The sequence below is a fragment of the Coffea eugenioides genome, chromosome 4 (assembly GCF_003713205.1).
Source record: "Coffea eugenioides isolate CCC68of chromosome 4, Ceug_1.0, whole genome shotgun sequence".
Taxonomy (NCBI): Eukaryota; Viridiplantae; Streptophyta; class Magnoliopsida; order Gentianales; family Rubiaceae; genus Coffea; species Coffea eugenioides.
Window position 1 is genome coordinate 41847906 of NC_040038.1, and position 26389 is coordinate 41874294.

Sequence of the window (26389 nt, forward strand, 5' to 3'; positions counted from 1 at the left end):
TGAAAAGTGAGAAAAAATGGTTGTGCCACTTGCAGAAGAAAGAGGCAGATCCGAGGGGTGAAGAATGATCCGAGCTCGGATCATTGCTGATCTGAGGCCTTTCTCTTATGGATCCGAGCTTGGATCGTATGACCTTAGATATACTACTCCAGAAGTACAGACGAGGGCTCGGATCTCCATTTGTTCACACGGATCCGAGCTCGGATCTGTGCTGGTTAATTTCCAGTTTTTACTTCTTTCCTTTTTCTTCATTTTTGCTCCTAGTATCCTTGTACTTTATCCTCCAGATGATCCTTACATTTTTCGTCATCTCGTGCATAAATTCCATATATCAATACCCTTCACAATTTCACAAAATTAACACGTTAATCCACTCATTTATCAAATTTTGAACACTTAAACAATATTTAAGCAATTATCACCAAAAAGAATTCAAATATAGCTTTAATCTCCTCAAAACATACTAAAAGTTCATGCCAAACTTGTACAAAATGTATGTTAAATATTCACTTATCACTCAACACCAATCATGTAATTGGCACACCAACTAAAATCTACCATGTTACTGAATACAGAAAAAGAACATGAAGGGTATTCATCTAGAATGAAGAAGGGGAAACTGAGGAGAAGAGATTGCTAAAGAACAAAGCACAGGTAGAGAAGACAGATGAGTGGCGATAACGATCAACGTTAGTTATGCTTAATATACTTTTCTTATAAGTTATATGCCCTCTAATAAATTGTGTTACATATAGCCATATCAATGGGTTGGATCTTACCTAAATCTAACTCAGACCCAATATACTTGAGTAGAGTTTAGATTTAATTTGTCAAATTCAAATATTACCCAAATCCAAACCCTTTAAGAGAGTCGTGCATCTGGTAGGATTTGGTTTCTATGATCCAGACTCAAATCCACATCCAAATCAGATCCTACCTAAATCCATGTTTAAATAATATATATATCAGTAAATTTATAAAATAATCTAATATTCTATGTTCAATGCAAACCTTTTTAGGAAAAGGAGAAAAATAAAAGCAACAGATGAAGATTAGTTTTAATTCTTTGAAAATAAATAGTTTTAGCTTATTAATTCTTTCATTGAGTTCATAATATTGCATTCAACATCTAGAATGTTAATTTTATTATTTGAAAAATAAAAATTGGATGGTATTTATATTATTTTTGAACTCTATATATTATCAAAATATTTTTACTTTCCTTGTTCAAAAAAATATCCACCAATGCACATTGAATACTCAAACCCATAAGGGTCTAGGTTTGGGTTTACCTTTTTAGACCCATAACGGTTTGGATCTAGATATGAGTATAACTAAATTTAATAAATTTGGATTTAAATTAAAGGAATCCAATTCAGACTTTATCCACTGACATGACTAATTACATATGCCATTTTGTCATTATCATCAAAAGAACTAAAACTTGCAAGAAAATCTTTTTCGTGTTTGCAAATCACATAACTAAAAATAAACAAAAAAGAAACATTTGCGTTTAGTGGCGCAAAAATGGAAATTATGAGAGGGTGACAGAATCTTATGAGAAACAAAAAGAAAAAAGATTGCCATGAAGGTGCCATGCTATTTCCTCATACATCTCCATCCTCAAGATTCTTTGGTATTGATCTTGGTTGAAGCTTCAATTTTGTTTACGCAGACCAGAATTTTGGACAGAGCAACATTGCCAGAGGGGGCCGGTATATGATTCTCAAGTAGCATTTTATAAGCATTGCAGGTGTAATTGAAAAAAAGAGAGGAAGCATTGTGTTTGGATAGAAGATTATTTTTAAAAAAATTAGAATAATTACTGTAACACTTTTTATAATGTGATTTATTTGTATAAAAAGGTGGATAAAAAATTTAATTGACAAATGTATATTGATGTTAACAAATTATATTCTACAAATGATTCATTCATTTTTGGCTTTGACAACAAAATTAGCCAGGGAGGGAGGTACGTCATTTGAGGGTTACTAGTTGGTTCCCTAAGAAATTTTGCAAACATGCTCCATAATCATCTTGTTGTCACGTATACCTTCTTTCTTTAAAAAAAGGAACAATTACTTCTTTTTTTTTTTTTTTTTTTTGTAAACCTTCTCAAGAATGCAATCTGAACGTTGATTGGCAGTGGCTGGAGGATTGCAGTGGACAAGAAAGTATTTTTGCCTTTCACAAGATTAAAAAAAAAAAAAAAGATTCAGATGAGTGTCAATACCAATTCTTACTTCGTATTCCAAAGGTTACAGGTACAAGCGTGAACTACGCAATATAATCAAGAAGCTGATATATACCCTCCCATGATAGCTTTGTATACTCTAGAAAGCCAAAGTTTTAAGGAGTCCATTACCTCAAAACCATCTCGAAACTCGAGTGTAGCAGTCTATATAGATGAGGCAGTTGAGGTGATACCTTTTAGTCGTTTGACAAGCCGAAGATGCTAAACAAGTTCATGAAGCCTTAGTTAGTAACTATCCATATCATAATCGTATTGCACACGTTCATATGTATAGTTTAAAAAAAATTATATTTTGAAAACTATTCTTGCTTTTTACATAAGCTTATAAAATATGAAATGAATTTTTGGCGTATTATCTTCAAATGTTTTTTAAAAGTTTAAATTTTGTGTAATAATAATGACATATCTTTCAAGTTATATATATATATAATAACACTTGCATACATTATAATTTTTATAAATTTATACATGTAAATATATTTGAGTAATAAAGCTTCACTAAATTTAATGCTTGATACACAAAGAGAGCTAAAAGTGGCATTAATATATCATAATCTTTGAAATTGTAATAATTTTACCTATATTTTTAGTTTTATAAATTTCAAATATAGTCGAACTATTGACGTACGAATTCATATGCGTAATTTTATCGAACTTACAATTTTACGCCGAACTTTTCATCATGCTTTTGAAAAAAATGCATATAATATAGATAAATATTATATTTTGTATTATACCCATCGTGCATTTTTACTAACTATGCACGCAGCTATTAGGGAATTTAAAATTCATTTTTATTTGATCAAATGTGGTTGACAATTCAGCAGCATACGGCCGTTTGGTAATATTTCATTCAAAGTGCGAAAGTGCCTTTAAAAATGTATCGATTTGATTTAATTTGCTTGACTTGGAATTGCTTCAATTTGAGCCTATTCAAACTTAACGTGTTATTTATCAAGTTGAACTCAAATGAGTTTTTATCGAGTTGATGTTAAATCGAGCATGAGTAGTTTGATCTTTTTACCTGTAAAATTTAATTTTATACTAATCTAATCAAAATCGAGCCAAGTTTGAGCATTAACAAAATACCAAATATTGTTCAAACTTGATTTAATTAGTTGATGAATCAAACTTGAATAAGCACTTATCGAGTCGAACTGAGTATTGACTAGCTCTATTCATGTTCTAGTCCTAATTCGCATTTTCCTTGGTTGTCTGAGTTTTTTGTTTTTCCTTGATTATTTATATCTACTTCTTGAATTTAATTTCTTCATTTTATAACATTAGCAACAGTACAATTGCTAGATGCCATTTTTGTTTCTTTTCCTCCTTTATGACTCAATTCTGCAACCAATTTCAAGGACAATTTATTGATAATGGGATTGATGCAAGGAAATTTTCGTTTCTATATTATTGTTGTTTTGCAATTTTGGAGGAGCAGAATTTCATTTTCACTTAGCAAAGAGAAGTGGAGGAGTTTTGGTTTGATAGAATGGTTTTTACAATTTTGGGCACCAAATAAGCACATTAAACAAGGAAAATGGATCAACTCTTAGGTGGCGTTTGGTAAAAGGGTTTAGGAACGGGTAATTGGAATAAATCTCATGATTCATGTTTGGTTCACCACTATCGGAATTGAAATTTTGGAATGATTTCAAAAAATTTAGCATTCCACCATTTCTTAGTAAGTTGGTGGGTTTTGTCCAAAACCAAGTGTGATTCCCAAATCTTATAATTACATAATATTTAGTATAATTAATATTTATATATATTATACATATTATATATTTATATTATAATATATACATATATATAATAAATTATAATTACAATATTTTATTATAATATTAGTATATTATATAAATATATATTATAATTATTTAGTTAAATATAATTATATTTATATAATATATCTTATAAATTTATTAATATTATATAATATTATATTTATAATATATATGTATATTTATAAATGTATATTATATGTGCATATAATTATAATATATACATGTATATAATATTAGTAAATTATATAATTATATTTATATAATTATATTTATATTTATTATTTTAAAAATAATAATATATAATAATAACTATATTTAATATGTAATATACATTATATTTATATAAAATATTAGTATAATTAATATTTATATATTATATATTTATAATTATATATTTATATTGTAACATTTGTATAATTATAATTAATTATATATATAATATTTAATTTAATTAGTTACAAACTTATAATAATTATATTATATAATTATATATTATAATTATTTAGTTAAATATAATTATATTTATAATATATATGTATATTTATAAATGTATATTATATGTGCATATAATTATAATATATACATGTATATAATATTAATAAATTATATAATTATAATTATAATTATTATTTTAAATATAATAATATATAATAATAACTATATTTAATATGTAATATATATTATATTTATAAAAAATATTTGTATAATTAATATTTGTATATATTAAATAATTATAATTATATATTTATATTATAACATTTGTATATTTATATTTAATTATATATAATATTTAATTTAATTAGTTACAAACTTATAATAACAATATTATTAGTTATATGTATTATATTATGTATATTAATCTATGTAATATAATTGATATTATCAACTATACTAATAATTATACATGTTTGCTAATAAAAATTATTAATTAGTTATACTAAATTTACTAATACATTTATACTAATATATTTAATTAGTGAAAATTTCTTATATCCCATTTACAAAGAGCCAACAAACCAAACATCAACTATAGTAATGATATACATTCCTGGCACTAAACCAAACAAATGTATTGTAATGATTGATTTCATTCCAAATCCAGGATGAATGATTACGAATCCGAATCCGATTCCAACATGCGAACCAAACGCCACCTTAATGTTTTAAAATTATCACCGACCTCCTAAATTGTAATACCTTTGAAAACGAAATATATCCTCATGCCAAAAATGTAAAATTGGACCCACTTCTTATTTGGTGTCCAAATAGACAAACCCTAGAATAGAGCAACAAAGGTGCCAATTGATCAAAATTTTTAATAAAAGCAAAGAGATAGAATTATTTGGACATCGAAAGTTGTCCTAATTGATGTTTTAACACCTGAAGCAAATGCATTGGCCGAATAATGGACGGTTACATTCTCCGTCATTAATTCCTTCTAACTTGCACCTATTAGGGCAACTATCGTCAAAAGAGATGCAAGCGCCATCATAAAAGGCTGATGGTTTGGGGCACCCTTTGGCTTCAACTTCAACAGTGACATCACCTATCAGTGACAAAAAATCAAAATGTGAATTAGAATATATGTGTATAGACGTTCGTGCGAGGGAGAAATGGACCAGGATAGTGTCTATTTAGAAGTAGAGAATATTCATCCTTCAATTACGTCTTCAAAATACACTTGAAATTGATTCTTTTGCACATCCAAATATGTGTCCAGATTGAATATCAATATGTTCACAAAATAATTAAATTTCGTCTATATCGATATGCATAAAAGAGATGGACCCTTATTGGTACATCGACTTTTGACGTTATAAATGTTCAAATATGAATAAAATGCCGCACAAATATGGAGAAAATATTCAAGAATGATTAATTGATCAAAAATGAAATCCAACTTGGTAAGCTTATTTTTAATGCAAGCCAGAAAAACTAATTTTGGCAAGCAATATTGTTAAAGCAATTATCTTTGTTTCAAAGCGCAGTTTAGTCAAATGCTAAGATTACTCTTAATCAATCAACTTTATATATGTTCATTGATTTTTCTAGGATCCATTATGCATTAATTACTCCTCTTTTCTATCTCTAATTAAGTATTTTATGATAGGGTCTCTTATTCTTCTTTCTATTATTTTCATTTCTCTCTTTCTCACCCACACACTAATAGATATATTCTTTTATAATTAAATAACATAGTTTTTGCTTTAATCTTTTCTTGTATCTTTTTGGTTCTATGCACTCTTGCTTTTTAACTTAAATTACATTGTGTTTGAAAAAAGAATCTTTGAATAAAATTTGAAAAATAAAAAATATAAGAGCATGTAGAATTAATATATGAGAAATTATTAAAGTCAAGGCCAATTTAGTAATTAATGTGAAAATAATTGATGAATTAATGTGAGAGACAGAGAGAGATAGAGAAAAATGTGAGTGAGTAGGAAAAAATTTTAATTGGAGAGAGAAGAAGAAGAAGAGTAATTAGTACATAATGAATTTTAAAAAATCAATAAAAATATATGAAATTGACTGATTGAGGGTAATCTTGGCGATTGAGGAAACTTTACTCTAACAGAAACATTATTACCCTAAAAATATCGCCAGCCAATAATTTTGCTACAATCAAATACTTACTGGGAAAGAAAAGAAAGAGCAAGACGATGGCACCAATAATAAATTTCCTCATATCCATCTTCAACTTCAAATGCTTTCTTCTTCTTATTTGCCCTTCAACTTCAACTTTATTTGTTTGTTTGTTTGGTGCAAATGGGCTTTTCTTACATATATAGATTGGCAAAGGCGGAGGAATCATTGAATCATTAATTATTGATGCTAATATTTGACATGCATATGTAAAAAATATGTCATCATCCGGTGTGAAAAGATGGGTTAGGTGGTGTGGGGAGAGAGCGTAATCTCTCTATTCTAAACTCAAATCCTCCCATTTACACCATTAAAAAAAACATTCAAAAATTGTCATCATCATTCTGTTTGTGGTGACCTTATCGATTTACCCGGAATGAATGGGAAATGGAGACGAATTTTCTTCGCTGGATAACTGCCTCGACGTTACGTGTTGTAGAGAATAAGGTTAGGGAAAAGAATCTTCCACTTTTGCTGTCTTTACTCTTGAGCTCAATCGGCAGATTTTTTACTCTTTATCAGACGTGAACGGCCGGCTAATTTAAATACTTTTCCGATACTTTCTTGTAATTAGAGACCCTTTTGCTTTGTATTCATTTATGTTGTTTTTTGGTGGGATAGGCCCAGGTTGAGATGGAAGGACAACATAAATAAACCCGAAAAGAAAATAGAAAAGAAAACCCAAATATAAAAGAGAGGATGATTTCTCCCATAGTCGATATGCTTCAGTCGGAGCCTTTGCAATGGATAGAGTTAATCATACCAATGGAGTTTGATATCATACGCAAATGCAATTAAAATCATTAGTTCAATGATGAGTTGATAAGGTTATGGTCATTTTCTTCCGTTCTGCTGTTATTATGCTCATTTAAAGCTCAATGTCTACAAAATGTATAAGGCTAGAACTCCAAAAATTGCAATGGCTATTATGCTCATTTAGGTGCTTCTTAATTGTTACTGTTTTGCAGATCAATTCATTGTCTAATTTGGTGTTCTGATGTTATTAAGTTTTTTAAACGATTTAATCTCCACATATCATTGTAGTTTAAAGTTGTGTTTTTAAATTTGGATCGGACCGGTCGAACCGAGAACTGACCAAGTGTTCGGTCCGAATTACTTTAAAAAATCGGATGTATAAAAACTCGGAAAAATCCAATCAAAAAATCGAGTTTGACCGGCAAATTGGATGAACCGGTTTGATGTCAAGCTTTTTTTTTTTTTTAAAAGGTCCAAGCATTTTCAATTTTATGTTTTGGCCCCTAGGTTGTTAAAAATTATTAATATATCTCAAATATTTCATACTTTATAAATGTTATCCTAAAGTTTGGTGTTATTTTTCAATTAAATCCATAATTTTAATTCTAAACTTGTTAATGTTCATTTAATAATATAAATTGCTACTTGATCATTCTAATTTCTTTGTATTTTCTTATTAAATATATTTGAAACACCAAATATATATATGAATATACATATATTAACATTAACATGCTCTTAAGTATTTTACATACAATATTTTAATTTTTAAATAATTTTTATTTATGACGTCATTCGGTTCAATCCCGATCGAATCCGGTCGAATTCATTGATCCCTGACCCTGAGCTCGACCGAGTCGATGCCTGGTCCGAGTCTGAAAACATAGGTTTAAAGGTTGTTGACAGTGTGAATTTGTTGTCATTTGTTGTTATGATTATTATTGCTTTTGGCTTTTTTCCAATAGATAACACTTGAGTTAGTTTGATTTAAAATTGATTTTGTCGCCTTATAGAATACATTGGTGTACACAGAAATCCTTGGGAAGAGAATAGTATTGTCTGAAGAAGGAAAACAATTCATGAAAATCGTCCAGAGTGAGAAAGATATGCAGCCATGTCTTTAAAAAAAAAGCTGGAACTCAGTGCAAAGAAACGTCAAAAGTATATCGCAAAAAAGCACAGAAGGATTATGGCCGGAAATTGTGACATGGTACTCCTATTGATGAATCTTGGTCTGACTCTTCTATTTCCAAAGTTTCTTTTGTGGTGAAAATCAACATGTAGCCAATCATCTAAGTGCTTTTATTATCTATCAAACTTTACTTTAATTTTGTGTATTCCTTGTGCACTTTAGTTACAGGGCAAGAACTTGAACACTACTTCCAATATAGGATGAATGGCGGAAGTAGTAATTTCAACGTTAGTAATTTTAATTCAAGATACCTGTGGAATAGGTTGAGCTCCTCCTTCTTGGAGATTTCTTCTGCAAATCTGCTAAAGAAAGCATGTGGTTCCATATTTTGATTTATATACCAAATAAGGTCTCTTTTGACGCTTAAATTGCAGTTCATTGTGTACTATCATCACTAGACTTAATATTTTCCAGGTTTTGCTGCATCATCAACTACTCTCATAATCCTTCTTTTTTCGATGTTTCAGAATATCCAGGTATGACAGAAAAAAGCAAGATTTTGATCATTGGAGGAATTGGATACATTGGCAAGCTTATAGTTGAGGCATCCCGCCTTTGTTTTGATTAGAGGAACCACAATTTCTGAACCTGTTTGGGGAAATTACCCATCGAAAGCTTCAAGAACTTGGGTAATACTTTGGTACTTTTCATGAGTAATCTTGAATTCTTTTCACCTACCAATGTTTTATTGCTTTCAGGTTGATCATGTTCTGACAGGATCAAAGGGCTAAGGTTCCTCTATATTGTGGATTCACAGCTGATGGTTGAATAGCATTTTATAGTAATGTTGACTTGCTTAAAGGTGCTTGTGGTAAGTCTCAATGATGCTTCTACTACACAGCTTTTGGAGAACTCAGAAGTTATGAGATCCAAAGAATAAGATTATTGTAAATTCCAACTAAAGAGGAAGAAATATGGAGGGATAAGCTGATGGCCAAAGAGCCTGCAGTTCTTGCGGCCACAAAAAAATGAAAAGGAGTAGAGAGGAAGAGAGTAATTTTTAGCACCACGTAATGGGTGTCAAACCACCAAAATTAAAATTTATACTATAAAACTTAAATTCAAATATAGGGGTGAGTAGGGTTGTCTTCTTAGGGACTTGATGATTTATTTCCTTCTAAAGCAAGAATTAAATGGGAAGTTTGGAAAATTAAAATAAATAATCAACGTAAATAAAAACAATTAAATAGAAGAGAGTTAAAATTAAATTAATAACAAGCAACCTCTATCTAAGGAAAAAATTTCGGAAGTGGTTCATACAACTGCATATTGATGCAATAATTATTTCATCTATTCGTTAACAAATAAGTTATAATTGTCAAACAAGCGATGACAATCAATTTTTCCTAATATACCCATTAACTATTTCTCTAATCAAGAAATAACCCTAGATACGCTCGTAAGATTTAACTTCTTGATTGTATTAAAAACTAGAAAAGACCTATTCTAATAAATAAATAGGCTACCATGGTTTATTTAAATTAAATCATATATTTTCCTAACATGAAACCAATCAAACTAGTTATCACTAATTTAAGATAAGTAAACAATTACGGATTTAACTGTCTCAACCAGTAATAGGTTAAGGTTGAATTAAATATCAGGCTGTTGATATTCAAACAACAAAATAACCATGAGAAATTAAATCAGAAAACATATGAAAGCAATATATAAAAACAATTTGATCTCACAGTTATAGTTGAACCAAATCTTTTATCATCCCTTGACTAGAATAAGAAATTTAGTTGCTCCTCATTGAGAAAACCCAAGCAAAAATATATGAATTCTTGACAATGTTATTGTTTCACATGAATATTTGCATTACATGAAAAACAAAAAACAAGGACGGAGTGGTTTTATGGCCGTGAAATTGGACATGTCAAAGGCCTACGATAGAGTGGAATGGAAATTCCTTATTTCCATGATGGATAATATGGGCTTCTATACTGTCTGGAGAAAGTGGATAATGAGCTGCATTTCTTCAGTAACATACTCGTTCAGTATCAATGGAGTACCAAAAGAGTTTGTAATCCCAGAAAGAGGAATAAGACAAAGTGATCCCCTATCACCCTATATATTCCTATTATGTTCAAAAGGTTTCTTCAACTTATTGAAGCAGGCAGAAGTGGACAAAAGGATCTCAGGGATGAAAATAAGCAGGAATGGACCAAGTATGACTCACCTATTTTTTGCAGATGACTTCCTAATCTTCTGCAAAGCTGATAGAGAGGAAGCCAGTGAACTTATTCAAATTCTGAGGAAATATGAGAGAGGTTCAGGTCAATCCATAAACCTGGAAAAATCCACAGTTTTTTTCGGTAAGAATGTGAGTCAACAGAAGAAAGTGGAAGTAAGCCAAAGTCTAGGCACAATTCAGGTTGCAACTCAAGGAAAATATTTGGGGCTCCCTATGGTGATAACAAGATCTAAAGAGCAAGTTTTTGGCTATATGAAGGACAGTGTCAGAAATAGAATGAATAGCTGGAAGAACAAGTTGCTCAGTCAAGGTGGGAAGGAAGTCTTATTGAAAACAGTATCCATGGCTATGCCTGTCTATACAATGTCCTGCTATAAGCTGCCAAACAAACTTTGTAAAGAAGTGACCTCCATCTTTGCCAACTACTGGTGGGGAGAAGCTGAAGGAAGGAATAAGATGCACTAGTGCTCATGGGGGAAACTGACCAAAGAGAAAAAAGATGGAGGATTGGGCTTCAAGGACTTGCAGAATTTTAACAAAGCCTTGCTGGCTAAACAGGTTTGGAGGTTGATCTCTAAACCAAACCTCTTAGTCAGCAAGGTCTTGAGGGCAAAGTACTTCCATAGGGACTCAATCTTTAAGTGCAAAGTACCTAAGAATGCTTCTTGGATCTGGCAAAGCCTGATGAATGTTAGGGATTTTATGAAAAATGGAACAAGAAAGAAGATTGGTAATGGCAAGGCTACCAACATATAGGAGGATAACTGGATCCCTGGGAATAAGGATGGTAAAGTCACCTCTGGGAAACCTCAGCATAATAACATTAGAAGAGTAGATGAGCTGATTAGTGGTTACAGATGGAAAAAACCATTAGTGCTAAGGACTTTTAACCAGAAGGATGTAGAGGAAATCCTGCATATCCCTATTAGCATCTCAGGAAGGGAAGACAGCAATTACTGGTTACACAGTGAAAATGGCAACTACATTGTCAAATTAGGATATAAGGCACTATGCAGAGGGACAACTCAACAAGAGGGAAGAAGAGAAGATGAGGAAGAAACAAGTCTAGCCAAATCCTGCGGAAAGATCTGGAAGTTGATGTGGAAGCTGAATGTCAAGAGTAAGCTAAAACACTTCATCTAGAGGTGTATAAATGGAGTGTTACCAGTCAATGGTTTAGTATATAGAAGAACACATAATGGTGATCCAATCTGTGATGGATGTGGAGAGCAAGAAGAGTCTATTGAACATGTGTTCTTCCAATGTAGAAAAGCTCAAAAGGTGTGGAAAATGGCTCCAATACAATGGGATGGAATAGCTGAACAAACAGGGAACTTTCTAGCTTGGTGGAATGCTATTATGGAAGCTACAAGTAGGACAAATGGAAGGGAACATATAGAGCTCACAGTGAATATTCTCTGGCAAATCTGAAAAATTAGAAATGATTGGAAGTTCAATGCCAAACAAAGACACCCATGGAAAGCTATTCAAAAGGCTCAACAAGAATGGCAGGAACAGGTATCAGCCTAGAGAAAGGAGAAAACGAACACTGATGATGCTGGGAGAGCTAGAGAGGAAATAGAAGCAGAGGGAGAAGGAAGTGATGAAATTCAGATTAGAGTGACAACTCAAATGTGAAAAGAATCAAATAGAGTTGGGATGGGAATTATAGCAACTAACTGCAACAATCTGGTGGTGACAGCATGGGCACCTAATGGTAGAAGATTAGGAAACCAGTTGCAGACTACTGCGGAAGCTGTTAAAATGTCCATTATCAAGGCCAGACAACAGCATTGGCAGAAGATTAAAGTTCATATCCCTATCACTTAGTTGTTGAAGGAGATAACTGAAAGGATGACTAAGGAGATCAGAATGGCTACAATAATTGATGACATTAACAACCTGAGGTCCTTATTCCAGAAATGCTCCTTTTGTTTAGATAGGAGCCTAGGTTCTAGATGTAAATTGATTAGTGATTATGCTTTAGGGATCTTTCAAGATGAGATATGGATCAATCCTTAGTGTGTCTAATACTATGATATAGAATCACTTGAGCCTTTACTCATATAAATGTACATCTTTTGTTCATCAATACAAATTCTATCGTTGCTGAAAAAAAAATATGCCAAAAAGAGAGATGCAAAAGTCGTTGCTTTTTATTGGAGAAAAAGAATCTCCCTCTACTCTTATTCATGCTTTATATAGTTCTCTAAAACATATCCAAGTTCCTCTTGGAAAAGGAAATTAACAAAGATGGAAACTAAAAAAGGACTAATAGTTTCCAAATAGAAGCAGAACTCTTCACGTCTGGAAAAAGAACCTCGGGTAGGCCAGCAGTCCAAATGAGAGATAGAAACTTTCAATGCGTCAAAATCCCGAGTTTTCCGGACTTGAAGGTTGGATTGAGGCACGCTCATGTTGCACTAGTTAAGAGTTTTCGTAGGAAAATCTCCTCATTTAACATCATTTTACTCTTTTTTATTTCAATTCCTACAATCAATACCAATTGCCAAATATAAGTAGAATCAATCGAATAATACAATATTTGACCAAAATCACAAGAAAATATTAGCAATTTCATTAACCAATATGCACCCTATCACCACGTGTATTATTGGAGTGATTTTTTCTATAATATCTTTGTTTCCTCTCAAGAAAATGGCATCGCGAATTTTTTCGTTAAACATGATAGCATCATTAATGGGGACTGTTTGCTTTTTTATATTTGTTTTATTTGGCTGGCAGATATTCATTTCATTCATTAATGGGGAGTGTTTGCCTTTTTATATATGTTTTAATTGGCTAGTGGATATTCATTTCATTCATTAATGGGGACCGTTTGCTTTTTTATATTTGTTTTATTTGGCCGGTGGATATTTATTTCATTCATGAATGGGAACTATTTCTTGGAAAGCTTCATGTGGTCATGTAAACAATTGCTCAGGATTAGTTGAATAATCAAGGGAAGATCATTGACATGAACAATCAAAGAAAATGGAGTATTTTGATTAGTTTTGTTGTTTTAATTGGATTAAATTATGTGATTGCTCATTGCAATTTTTTTTCAACAGCAACTAAAAAATTTTTGAGTGTGTATTTATTGTAAATACTGATAAATACATGTGAACCATGTATTTAACGGTCTTTTTATTATCGTATTTATTCATTTAACGGTCTTAAGATGTGAAGGAATACTAGATCATGTATTTAAGGGTTTCAAAATCATGTATTTTCTAATTTCATGTATTTGTCCGCTTTTTCTTTAGCAAAATATGTTCTTAAAAATCTCTAACATAAGTTGTGTCACGTCCCCACCAATGTGCGGGCTTTTTCCCCTAATAATAATAAAAATGTAGTTACAAAAATTAAAAAACAAGTCGATTGACAAATGTATTTGTAACATAAAAAAATAATATTTTACAAATAGTTCTTTCCTTTTTTAGCTTTGACAATACTAATAGCAGGGGAGGAAGGTACGCGACTTGAGGGTTACTAGTTGGTTCCCTAACAAATAATACAAAGTATTTTTGCCTTCCACAAGGTCAACACAAAAAAGAAAAAAAAAGAAAAAAGCTCGGGCGAGTGTCAATACCAATTCTTACTTGATATTCCAACGGTTATAGCTAGAAGTGTGTTTGGTGTTTAAAAATTCAATCTTTGTTCCTCATGCTGTGTGTTTGGTGCATCTACTATGCTCTCCTAATCAACTTCATTAAAACAATCACAACTAAATATAGAAAAAGGATTCATCATAATTACAAAACTAAGAAGAAATATAATTTGCAACATAAAAATGTTGGAATTATACAACTTCTCTGCAGATTTATAGTACTAGAATAAATGAATGGGAGGGGTCAAATCCACACCCTTATATCCTAAATCCACACCCTAGCTATCAATATGACAATTAAGTCCCTCTCACTTAATGACCTTCACATATAATTTTTAATGTTTCAAATTATTATTTCATACAATGAAAACAATTTACCATAACACTATTCTTTCAATTATTTTCCTAATTTTTTAAAAATTCATTGCATGTTGTTTTTAATAATTTGTACTGCATTAAGATCTTTAAATAATAATAAATTCATGAAACTAATCAAGTTAGGGAATACAGTTAGAGATCATATGTACTTTTTTTTTTTTTTTTTTTTTTTTTTTTTTTTTACATAATCCTCAATTTTCTAATTGAAGGTATCCCTATTCTATCCAAACGGATTGCCCCACGAGCCAACCTTGGGAATTTACTGAAAGTATCGTAAACCTCAAAGCATCAGCAACTGTGTTAGCCTCCCGATAGCAGTGCGTGAATCTAGGTGGATCATCTAATAACTGCCAAATCTGGTTGACGTATCTTCGAATTTTCCACGGACACTGAGTACGACGTTGAATGATCCCAATTAAAACCAATGAATCTGATTGTACACATATGTTTCCAAAACCGTTATGTATACAGATCTGAAGACCAATAAGAAGGGCACAAGCCTCTGCACGGAGACATGTAGTTTCTCCCAGATATGCCGAGAAACCAATCATTGGTAATCCAGTGGAATCCCGGAGTATGCCCCCACCTCCACCTATTCCTGGATTACCCTTAGCACATCCATCAGTGTTAAGAGTATACCTCCCTGTCTCTTTGGTTTCCCAGCGGATACCTTGATATACAACCGTACCCCCAGGTGCCTTTGACCAATCATACAATTGACAAAAGGATTGTAGTCTTATCAATTGTTTAAAATGTATTCCTACCATGGATTGGATTTCTGAGAAGATGGCTTGGCGAATGGCCGATGATTGCATCTGGACACCCTCAAACATTGCTTTGTTCCTTGCCTTCCAAATCTGCCAGCAAATTACACTAGGAAGAATACGGCAAATAATCCTTCGCAACTCAGAATCCTGTGAATTCAACCACCAATCTACTATGCGTGCTCGTAGAAAAGATCCTGAGAATTTTATTCCACATAACCCTCCAAAATAATTCCAAAGGAATGACGCAATGTGTCCATTGGAGAATAAATGCTCAATAGACTCCTCGGAAGGCTCAGTACAGCAAAAGCACTTTGACGGCAAATGGAAACCAAATTTACGAAGCTTATCCGGTGTCGGTATTCTCCTCAGAAGTAGTCTCAACATGAAAAATGAAACTTTCAAAGGTATCAGAGAGTGCCAAATGGAAGCAAATACCATAGACGTGGGTCGGGTCTGCCTAATGTCCCCAAAAGCCGAATGTAGAGAGAAATTTCCAGTTGTTGTGGGCATCCAAAAGACTTCAGCTATACTTCCTTCTTCTGGGACCATTTGTTCTGAGATGGAATAAGCAATTTCCTTTGGCAATGTGTGGTATAGAAGATTCAAATCCCAATGGCCGTTGTTTACGAAGTTTCGGAACGTCAAATTTGGGATAACTGGAACCTTTAGAAACAATGCACCACTCCCCAACCAGTTATCGTACCAAAAATGACACGCCCCATATTTGGCCACCCATAATATTGAGAGTTCCACTTGCCGGCTCACATTGAGCATCCTTCGCCAAATTGCCGAATCCGTTGGCCTGAGTTCTACCTGACAAGGGTGCAAACATTTACAATACTTTGCTTTCATGAAGGTCGACCACAGTGATGATTCTGTTCGGAATTTCCACCATAACTTGGAGGAAAAGGATGTGTAGACGTCACATAATCTCCCAAATCCAATTCCCCCTTCCTCAACTGGATAGCACAATTGAGGCCAACGTATCCAATGAAGCTTCGATTCCTCGGGTGAGGATCCCCAGAGGAATGCCGAGCATGCCTTTTCTATAGTTTTAAACACCGAGCTGGGAATCACTGCAGCTGACATTAGGTGAACTGGAATTGATGATAATACATGCTTGATTAGAATAATTTTTCCTCCAAAGGAAAGTAACCTTGATTTCCAAGACAGAATCCTTGCTAGTATTGCGTGACAAACTTCTCCAAAATAAGATGATTTGCATCTTCCAATGTAGAGCGGAAACCCTAAATAGCGTACTGGAAATGACTTGCGGGCAAACCTAGAAATGCGATCAAGCAGCCGTCGTCTTGCCATTGATACAGATGGATGAACTAGATAACAGCTTTTTTGTACATTTATTAATTGGCCCGAACATCTTTGATAATCATCTAACACTTTCATGATAGCCTTCAGGGAAAATGAGGATCCATTTGCAAAAATAAGAACATCATCCGCAAATGCCAAGTGAGTAATAGACGGGCATCCATATGGAACTTTGAAACCCACAAATCTTGGTTGCATGACAAGATTATTCAGTGCTCTAGATAACACCTCTGCCCCTATAATAAATAATGCTGGTGATAATGGGTCACCCTGACGGAGTCCTCTCGAAGATTTGAAAAAACCATATAAGGATCCATTTATAATGACGGAAAACCAGACATTAGAAATCAGTCGCCAAACCATATCAATGAATCTCTCACCAAAACCGAACCTTCTCAGAACATTGATAATATGACCCCATGCCACTCTGTCATATGCCTTAGACATGTCTAGTTTCATAACCACATTACCACCTCTATTCTTTTTCGCCATACCCGATATCACCTCCTGTGCAAGTAGGAAGTTTTCGGTTATATTACGACCCTTCACAAATCCTGTCTGCTGGGGAGAAATAATTTTTGGCAATATTTCCGCCACTCTGTCTGCCAAGATCCTTGATAATAGCTTGTTGAAGAAGTTACATAGGCTGATGGGTCTAAATTGAGAAAAATCTTGAGGATTTGGCACCTTTGGAATTAGAACAATTGAAGTAGAGGTGATGAAACGAGGAAGTTCTGCTCCACAGAAAAAACTGAGTACCGCCTTGTAGACATCTTGGGCGATGACTGGCCATGCAAAAGTAAAAAATTTTCCCGTGAATCCATCTGGGCCAGCAGCACTTTCTTCATCCATTGCCTTCAGGACTCTAAAAACCTCTTCAATTGAAGGGATTTCTTCCAACTTCACATTATCCTCTCCCGAAATCATAGGTGGAATTAGGTGTAGCATATCTGCAGATGATCCCAAAGAATCCGAGAAAAGTTTAGAGAAATAGGTGGTTGCTTCACTTGCTATATCAGCTTCATTGTCCACCCAAACACCATTGGCTTTTTTGATACGATAAATCATAGCTTGAGCCCGTCTTTGTCTTACTATCGCATGAAAATACTTTGAATTGGTATCTCCCTGTCGAAGCCATTTCACCCTGGCCTTTTGCCTCCAAAATTGTTCTTCAATTGATAATGCATGTCTCAGCTCCGCCTGAGCCTTTTTGAGTTCAATCTGGCACTCCTCGGAATCATCTTGATCTACTACTTCTTCTGCCCGTTGCACCGCCATTTCCGCAGATCGCATATTATCGATCACGTTTCCAAAGTGTTCTTTGTTCCATGTCTGAATAGCTTTTCTTGTTGCTAATAATTTAGAACATAGAGCACGCATCGGAGATCCATTGACATCTTGATTCCAAGCCTGGCTTATCACCTCCAAGAGTTGTGGTTTAGTCGTCCACACATTCAAAAATCGAAATGGACGCGGCTTAGCATCTGATTGAGCAACAAATGAGAGCTTTAACGGTGAATGGTCAGATGGATGTCTAGCCAAGTGAAGGACAGAAATGTTATAAGAAAGATCCAGACATGCCCCGTTGACTAAGAACCTGTCTAACCTCTTTGAAATCCGAGCTCTACTTCGTCGATTGTTTGACCATGTAAAATTGGGTCCTGAGAAGCCTACATCAAATACTCCAGCCTCCTCCATGAAAGACAGAAATTCCACTCCTTCTGTTATAGCAAATGGACGACCTCCCCTTTTTTCATGAGGTGCCACAATAACATTAAAATCACCCCCAATACACCAAGGAAGAAAACTAGGCTTATCATATGTACTTCAAGGGTGTTATTACATAAATAATTTCATCATTTCAACATAATAGATATGCATCCTATAAAAGAAACTAAAAAAACCACCAAAAGAACATCGCATGATGCATAAATTTGGTATAATGTTTAATTAACAGCCAAAACCTCCAATGGGGTTACATATAAATGCCGAAATATTAGAAATTTTTACAAGGAACATGAATACTATGATAATTTTGATTGTTATATGCTAAAAAATAAAAAAAACAAATTAAAAATACACATTTAACATCTTATAAGGTGAAGGTTTTCAAAACCCATGAGACTTTTGTTGAAAACATCTAGAAGAAAAATTAATTGAAGAAATGGTTAAAAAAACAATGTTAAGCAAATTGTTTGCAAGTATAAAAGTTAAATTCAAAATCTTAGAAGAAAACCATTCATTGTAAAGGGTTTTAATGTCATATTAACCTTTAAGGTGTGGATATAGGATATGAGAGTGTGGATTTAGCCCCTTCTTGAATGAATTAGTTGTTGAATAAATTTAGTTATTAGGAGTAGTTCCACATTTCGTGACTTTTAACTAGTGTAACTATTTTGAATTATAAGTATCTTTTGTTGATATTTGTTAGCAGAAGATTGTGTTGGTTGGTTTCTTGTATGTTCTATGAATAGCGAACTCATAAATGAAGAATTTAGAATCTTTTCCAATCCTTCAAAACAATACTTTATAATAAGTCTTTTTTCTTCCAATATTAACTATTAGTAATGTTTCTTAATTTATACTCTAAATTCTAACAAAAATAAATAACAAATGATGGAAGCAACGATCTTCAAACCTATTACAATGCATGTGATTTCTATGCACTTCAACATGCTTCAATTGACCGTGGACTCTTGAGAGAAAGCGCCATGGTCATTTGGCAACAAAAGCTTCCCATTACTTTTTGTTTTTTTTCCTCTAAAACTATACAAGCTAAAGTAAAATTGAAGTTTTCTTGTGATCTTGTCCCATATGCTGTCTAATTTATTGACTTTTCCGTTTCTAATAATTGAGCATATGCAATTGCTTTTGTCATTTGTCCCAATGAATGTGTAATTGCTTTTGTCATCTTGGGTTTGGCTGGCTGACAGCAATAATACCTGTATGACGTAGTATTTTACACTATCTTTTTTTTTTTTTTTGGGTTGAGAACGGAGTAGAAAAAGCAAGACAAAGGAGGGAAATTGAAATAGGAGTTAAATCTCATGGACACACTCAATTTAAACAAAGGGACAAGTATCATTTTAAAGCATGGTGTAATACTAATTAAAAAAGTGTAATAAAAAAGCCAAAGCCCTTGTATCTCATAAATAACTTGCCTTTGTCATCTTGGGTTATGGTGACTTGCACAATTGCACAATCGGATTAACGTCCAATTGCTATTTTTTCTCAAAAAAATTTTACATTTTTTGTGAATACGTTTTCTTAATCATTTTTTTATCACACATATATCAAATCTTTATAATGTGTGTATGTGCGTGTGCGTGTTTTATAAAAACTCCAAAAAAGAGTAATCCAAACGAGTTCTAAGACTGTCAGCGCAACTACTAATACACGTTATAAATAACTCACCTAGTGCAAAATCTGGACCATAAAATTCTTGAGTAGTAGCCGCTTTCATCAATGTTCTGCTGAGATTTAGCTTGCGAGTCTGGGACGGAATCGAAGTTTGGACCACAAAATAGCCAATCAGTTTGGACTTTGCAGCCCATGTGGAAAACTGCATCGTCAAATTGCTATCATTGCCAGGAAGAGGAAGATCCATTTCATTTCTTCTTTCCCTTTCCTTGTACCAGATAATTTGCGCGGAAGAAGTACCTAAACCATTGTGGTCTCTTAGAAGAAATACTTTAAATTGTTGCTGGCGGTTCGCCTCATCAATTTGGAATCCAAATGTTTGAATAAGAAAAATTATTTGAATAATCAACAACTAAGACTAAAATACCACACAAGGAATTTTTAAGTAAAAATAAAATAACTTGGCTTCAAAAAGTAGAGTTTGGTCAAGATTCAATGCTTGAACTAGGTCCAATAGAGATAAGGAAGATCGATGCTTGACCATAGAAACAAAAACTTGAAACTTTTGGTATTTATTTATTTTTACTAATATTCCTATTTTTTTTGTTCAAGTCAATTTAGTAGCAATAAAATTATATCTATGGTTGAATTTTCTTTTGCCTGTATGTGGTTTCTTCTATCTGTCTTTTGATTTTCTATTGATATCGCGTTTCTTATTTACTATTATAAAGTTCTAATAATCATATCTATTGATCAAATTAGCATTTACTTAGTCATTATTTGAGAGTTATATATATATATATATATATAGGGCCATAAATTATTGGTCGAATCATGTTTTGACCATCAGATTATTTTTCGTCAGTAATTGGCCACTAAACAACTTAATCAGTAAACCTATGACCATTTAGTCGATAATTGCTCTTAATCTGTGAAATTAGCAGTACACATGGCAAAGTGCGGGGGCAATTTTGTCCAACAACTACGCAACTCTATTTCACAGATTAATTGCTAATTTCACAGATTAAAAGCACTTATCCACCTAATGGTCACGGGTTTACTAATTATGTTGTTTAGTGGCCAATTACTGATAAAAAATAATTTGATGGCCAAAATATGATCCTACCAATAATTTAGTGGCTGCTGAGGTTTTTTACCCATATATATATAATGTAAATGGGAGGGTTCAAATATAGGATCTTTCACTTGCACTCCATTCCCTCAAACATCCAATCCATCTTTCCCCCGTATTTGAGAGTTATATTAACTAATTGCACACTAAAATTAAAGTGATACTAATCCTGTATACTAATATAAGAAAACTAAGAGTTGGATTGCTATAAGATATTTTCACAAAGAGAAATTAAAGGAGATTGCTTATTTGATATTTAGAAGTTATATATGAAATACTAATTCTATAACGAGGTTAATTTTGTACTAATTTTATATCATATGCTAATATAAGGAAACTAAGGATTAAATTGATATATGACATGTTTTACAAAGAGAGATTAAACAAGATTTGTTAGTCGATTTTTGAAAGCGATCACAATGATAAACATGCTGAAGAGGATAAAGTGTAAATTTTTTATTTGAAAAAATTAAGGCTCCATGTACAGATTATAAAAAATTTTGGGAGACCTATATAGATTTTAGAAAACCATTTTTTTTTTTTAGAGGACGGCTGCCTGGCTGCCTCTGCCCACCTCCCCCAAATCCGCCCTGGTCAAAATTGAGGTGGCGCATTTACAGATTGTTCCGATCCTCCTTTTTGGTCAACTAACAACCGCTCAGCACGGTACATGGACACATTTTGGTCCCCGTCCCCATCCACAAAGGCTGATCTCCATGCACCAGATTTGAAATTGAAGTTGCCCCAGTAGTACTAGGGCCATGCCATGCAATGCATGAGTCTTCTTCTTCTATAAATACTCGTCCCTTGGGAAATAGCAACGTACCAGCTAATTCCTAGCAAGTATACAAACCTAATTAACTTCAGCTACTTACTTACCCTCTAGCTAGCAAATTGAAAACATGGCTTCCTACAATATTATTCACCTTGTCATTTGCCTGACATTCTTGTCACTTCTGCAGCTACCAATGCCTTCACACTGTGCCGATCCTGGTCCATTGCAGGATTTCTGTGTTGCGGATTTGAGCTCCCCATTGCTTGTCAATGGCTTTCCGTGCAGAAAGCCGGAGACTGTAACTTCCAACGACTTCTTCTTTGATGGGCTGCAGAAAAGGGGAAGGGTGTTCAATCCCCTTAATGTGAACCTCACTGAAGTAGACGTCTTCGCATTTCCAGCGCTGAACACTTTGGGGGTGTCCATGAACCGAGTTGAATTTCTTCCCGAAGGAGAAAACCCACCCCACACCCACCCTCGTGCTAGCGAGTTGTCCCTGGTCACGGAGGGGAAACTGTTTGTGGGTTGGGTATCAACTCAATATATTCTGTACTGGAAAGTTCTGACCGCAGGAGAAGTGTTCGTGATTCCTCCAGGGTTAGTGCACTTTCAGCGTAATGTCGGGGAGGGGAACGCAGTATTTTATGCTTTCTTTAACAGTCAGAATCCAGGGATTTCGAAGATAGCCCCCACACTCTTTCATTCCACGCCTTTGATTCCAGATCAAGTGCTTACAACAGCATTCAATGTGAATCAAACTATCATCGACCTCATCAAGTCCGGGGCCTCTGTGCTGCTTCCATAAGCTCCAAATAATTAATTGTCGTTGGTTCTTATCATCTACCATAGAATCAGAATATTGAATAGCAGCAAGAATGGTACTCTGATCATTCACCCTACAGTCCGGTCTTTGCAATGTATAATCCATTTGCAGATGGATAAAATAAAACATCTCAGAAGTCAGTTGTTTGAAGTCATGAAATGATCCCTACTCTTAGAGTCTTTTTTTTTTTTTCTTTGAAAGTCATGAAATAATCCCTACTCTTAGAGAGTCTCACCACGTGAAAAATGTGGATGTATTTATAGTGAAGTTTGTATTTTTTTTTCCTCAAAGATGGAATGAGTGTGCTTTACATCAAATGAACAAGTGTTACTTTTAATCTTCTTTGCATGAGATCTTAACAATTTATTGCTATATATATTAGTGCAAAAAAAATCTGGATAGCTCTCAAACTATTAAGTTTGTTTGACTTTTACCCTCCAAGTATTAAGTGTATGCTTTTGCCTCTCGAATTTATAAAGGGTAATTCTCCACCTTTTTAACTAGAGATAATTTGAAAGACTTCCCGTGAGGTGCATGTTAATGTAACTTGGCACTATAAAGTTCTAAAAATATTACTAACCTCCACTTAATACCATTTGTAACAATCTCATCCTTATATCATTAAAATATTGTAACAATAAACATTTAATGAGAGAGATATATTTTTCTTCCAATTCTACGTACCCTTTTGTATTGTCTTATATTGAATTTTCTACCAATTTGATTATAATATAAGATTTACATGTTTTGCCTAAAAATTTTCTCTTGCATAATATTTGCCTAAAAATTGTTAAAATAGTGAAGATAATGTTGTCAATACATATGCTCTGATAGCAATGGTCTCATCTCACCGATATGAAAGTTAAGTGATATTTCTAGAATTCCAAAGATGTCAAGTGATAGTACCATAAACTTCAACGGAGGTTTCTAAAATTATCTCTAATCAAAAGGGTAGAGAATACACCTTTTTACAAGTTTGCGGGGTAAAAGTATGTACTTAATAATTCAAGAGTGAAAAATCGACCAGTTATGTTGTTTGGGGGCCATTCTAATTTTTTGCCCTATAAATTATGTATTAGTGTCCCTTTATCTAAATTGTACTAATAAATTAAGGTACTAATCCATCGTGTTTTTATAGTCGGTAAATTACCTTCGGAGTTCCAAAATTGGTACCATTGATAACTTCCTCTTATCTATTTCAAATCTCAAATTGGTTTCTCAATAATATAAAGCGTCAAACTTTGATTCTTAAGTTAATTTTTACATTAAATAGGTCAAAATTTGCCATTGGATCCATCAATTTTAACTGTAGAAATAGATTTAAAGGATCAAAATTTAACACATTTTATTGTTAAGGATCAATTTAAAATTTGAAATAGATGAGGGATCACTCAAAGGTTGATGATTGTACCTAAATTTGACGCTTTTTCAAGTTCCAACATAGCAAGAGTGAACATGGTATCGTCTTGGCATAGCTCTCAAAAATACATCTACCTCAGTTATATATCCTGTATACTATATGGCTCCTGGTTTTTTGAATTATTGGAGCTGGCAGTTGGCCAATAGTATGTGACCAGTAGACGATCTTGTTAGTCAAAACGTAAATCTGCAAGGGACGAAAACATGGTACATGTATCAAATCACGAAGAAAATTTTAGATGTAGTGCGGCCGCCGGGGCAACCATTTTTAAGATTTTGACAGGAAATCTGCGATAATGAGGTTTTGATTGTGATAGAACGATGGATATAGTGCTAGTGGAATTGGAATCATTCTAATTAAGACGATACAAGTAAAATTTTCATTTAATTTTGAGGTGTGACGTCCATATTTACCATGTCCTTTTTTATGTAGTAATTATATAACAATAGCTAGGACGAAAAAACTCTGCAAGTGCAAAGTGCAAAACCATATGGAGAAGTATCACAATTTCAAATGAGATAAAAGAAACACTCTATGAATCCCATGGCAAAATATATTTGATTCATTTAACATTCTATGAATCTATACAACTTTTATCGGATCGTCAATAGGTTATTTCTTGGTAGCAATTGTTACTACTGTATAGTTAATAGTTATGAGTATTGACACAGGATGGTGTCATTTAATTGTACCTGATTTTTTACTTGAGTTGGTTGTTTGCTTGCCTAAGTCATTTCTCTTTTCATATAGTGTTTCAAATGCTTCCTTGAGCGGTTATACACCTGACCTTTTCTATAATAACTACTAAAACCTTTGCTGCCTCTCCAGAAAAAGGCATCGTGAATTTTATACCCTTTCAGTGCCAAAGGGTAAAAATCTCATTTTAAATTTGTCCTTCAGTTGGAGGGAAAACCATCATGTGATGTAATATATTGCACAAGTTGTCTAATACGAATTATATATCTGGCATGATATTCTAGTACTTCATGCATATTTTTACTTTTTTTTTTTATTTTAGTCCCATATATATATTTCTTGTTTTTGTATAAAAAGTGGATAAGCATGCAGTTCTGAATGTTAGATATTCATTTTTTTCGTACTTGCTTTATCTCTTCTTTGTGTTATTTTGTAATCATATGGCTTGTATTCTTCAACTTACAAAGTGTCAATGTCGTTGGTTGGATATTCCCATATTCCTCTTCTTTAGTTGTCGAGTTTTTCTTTTTTTTTTTGGCTTATTATTTTTTCCTTTGCCTCTTTCATGGTTCATAACTGTTCTTTCTTTTCCTCCTTCATGGTTCAATTCTGCGGCCAATTTTGATTGGACAGTTTAATGATAATTGGATGGATGCATGGGAAAATTTTCGAGTGTATTTTAGTGTCGTTTTACAGTTTTGGAGGAATATAGTTTCATCTTTACTTGGTAAAGTAGTAGCACAAGTGAGTCAACTATTAACAGTTTATCCTTAAAATTATCACCGATTCCCTGAATTGTAATATTTTTGCACAAGAAATTGTTTTTTTCTTTTGTTTTGCCCAAAACGTAGCACTTAGCCAACTTCTTATTTGGTACACAAACCCTAGAACAGAGCAACAAAGATATAAATTGATTGAAATTTTTAATAAAAACAAACAGAGAGAAATTATTTAAACATTGAAAGTTGCCCTGATTAAAGTTTAACAGGGATACAAACAAAAGCATTTAAAAAGATAACACATTGAATATTGAATGCCTTCTTTCTTGCAGTCAACCACGCAACTTGAACTGGAAAAGCAAGGGCCTTTTTTATAGGCTGATGGTTTGAAGCACAAATCGGCCTCAACTTCAACAATGATATCACCTATGAGTGCCAAACAACCAAAATGTGAATTAAAATATATGTATATACACGTTCGAGCAAGGGAGAAATGGACCAAGCTAGTGTCCATTTGAAAATAGAGAATATTCATCCTTCCATTGTGTCTTCAA

The 26389-nt window shown here is 33.2% G+C and overlaps 1 protein-coding gene across 1 annotated transcript; it reads left to right on the forward strand.

Moving 5' to 3' along the window:
• The first annotated feature begins 22304 nt into the window (after positions 1–22304).
• LOC113769396 (germin-like protein 1-1) lies at positions 22305–22982 on the forward strand. Its single transcript, XM_027313848.1, has one exon. The coding sequence runs from the start codon at positions 22305–22307 to the stop codon at positions 22980–22982; it is 678 nt and encodes a 225-aa protein (XP_027169649.1).
• The last annotated feature ends 3407 nt before the right edge of the window (positions 22983–26389 follow it).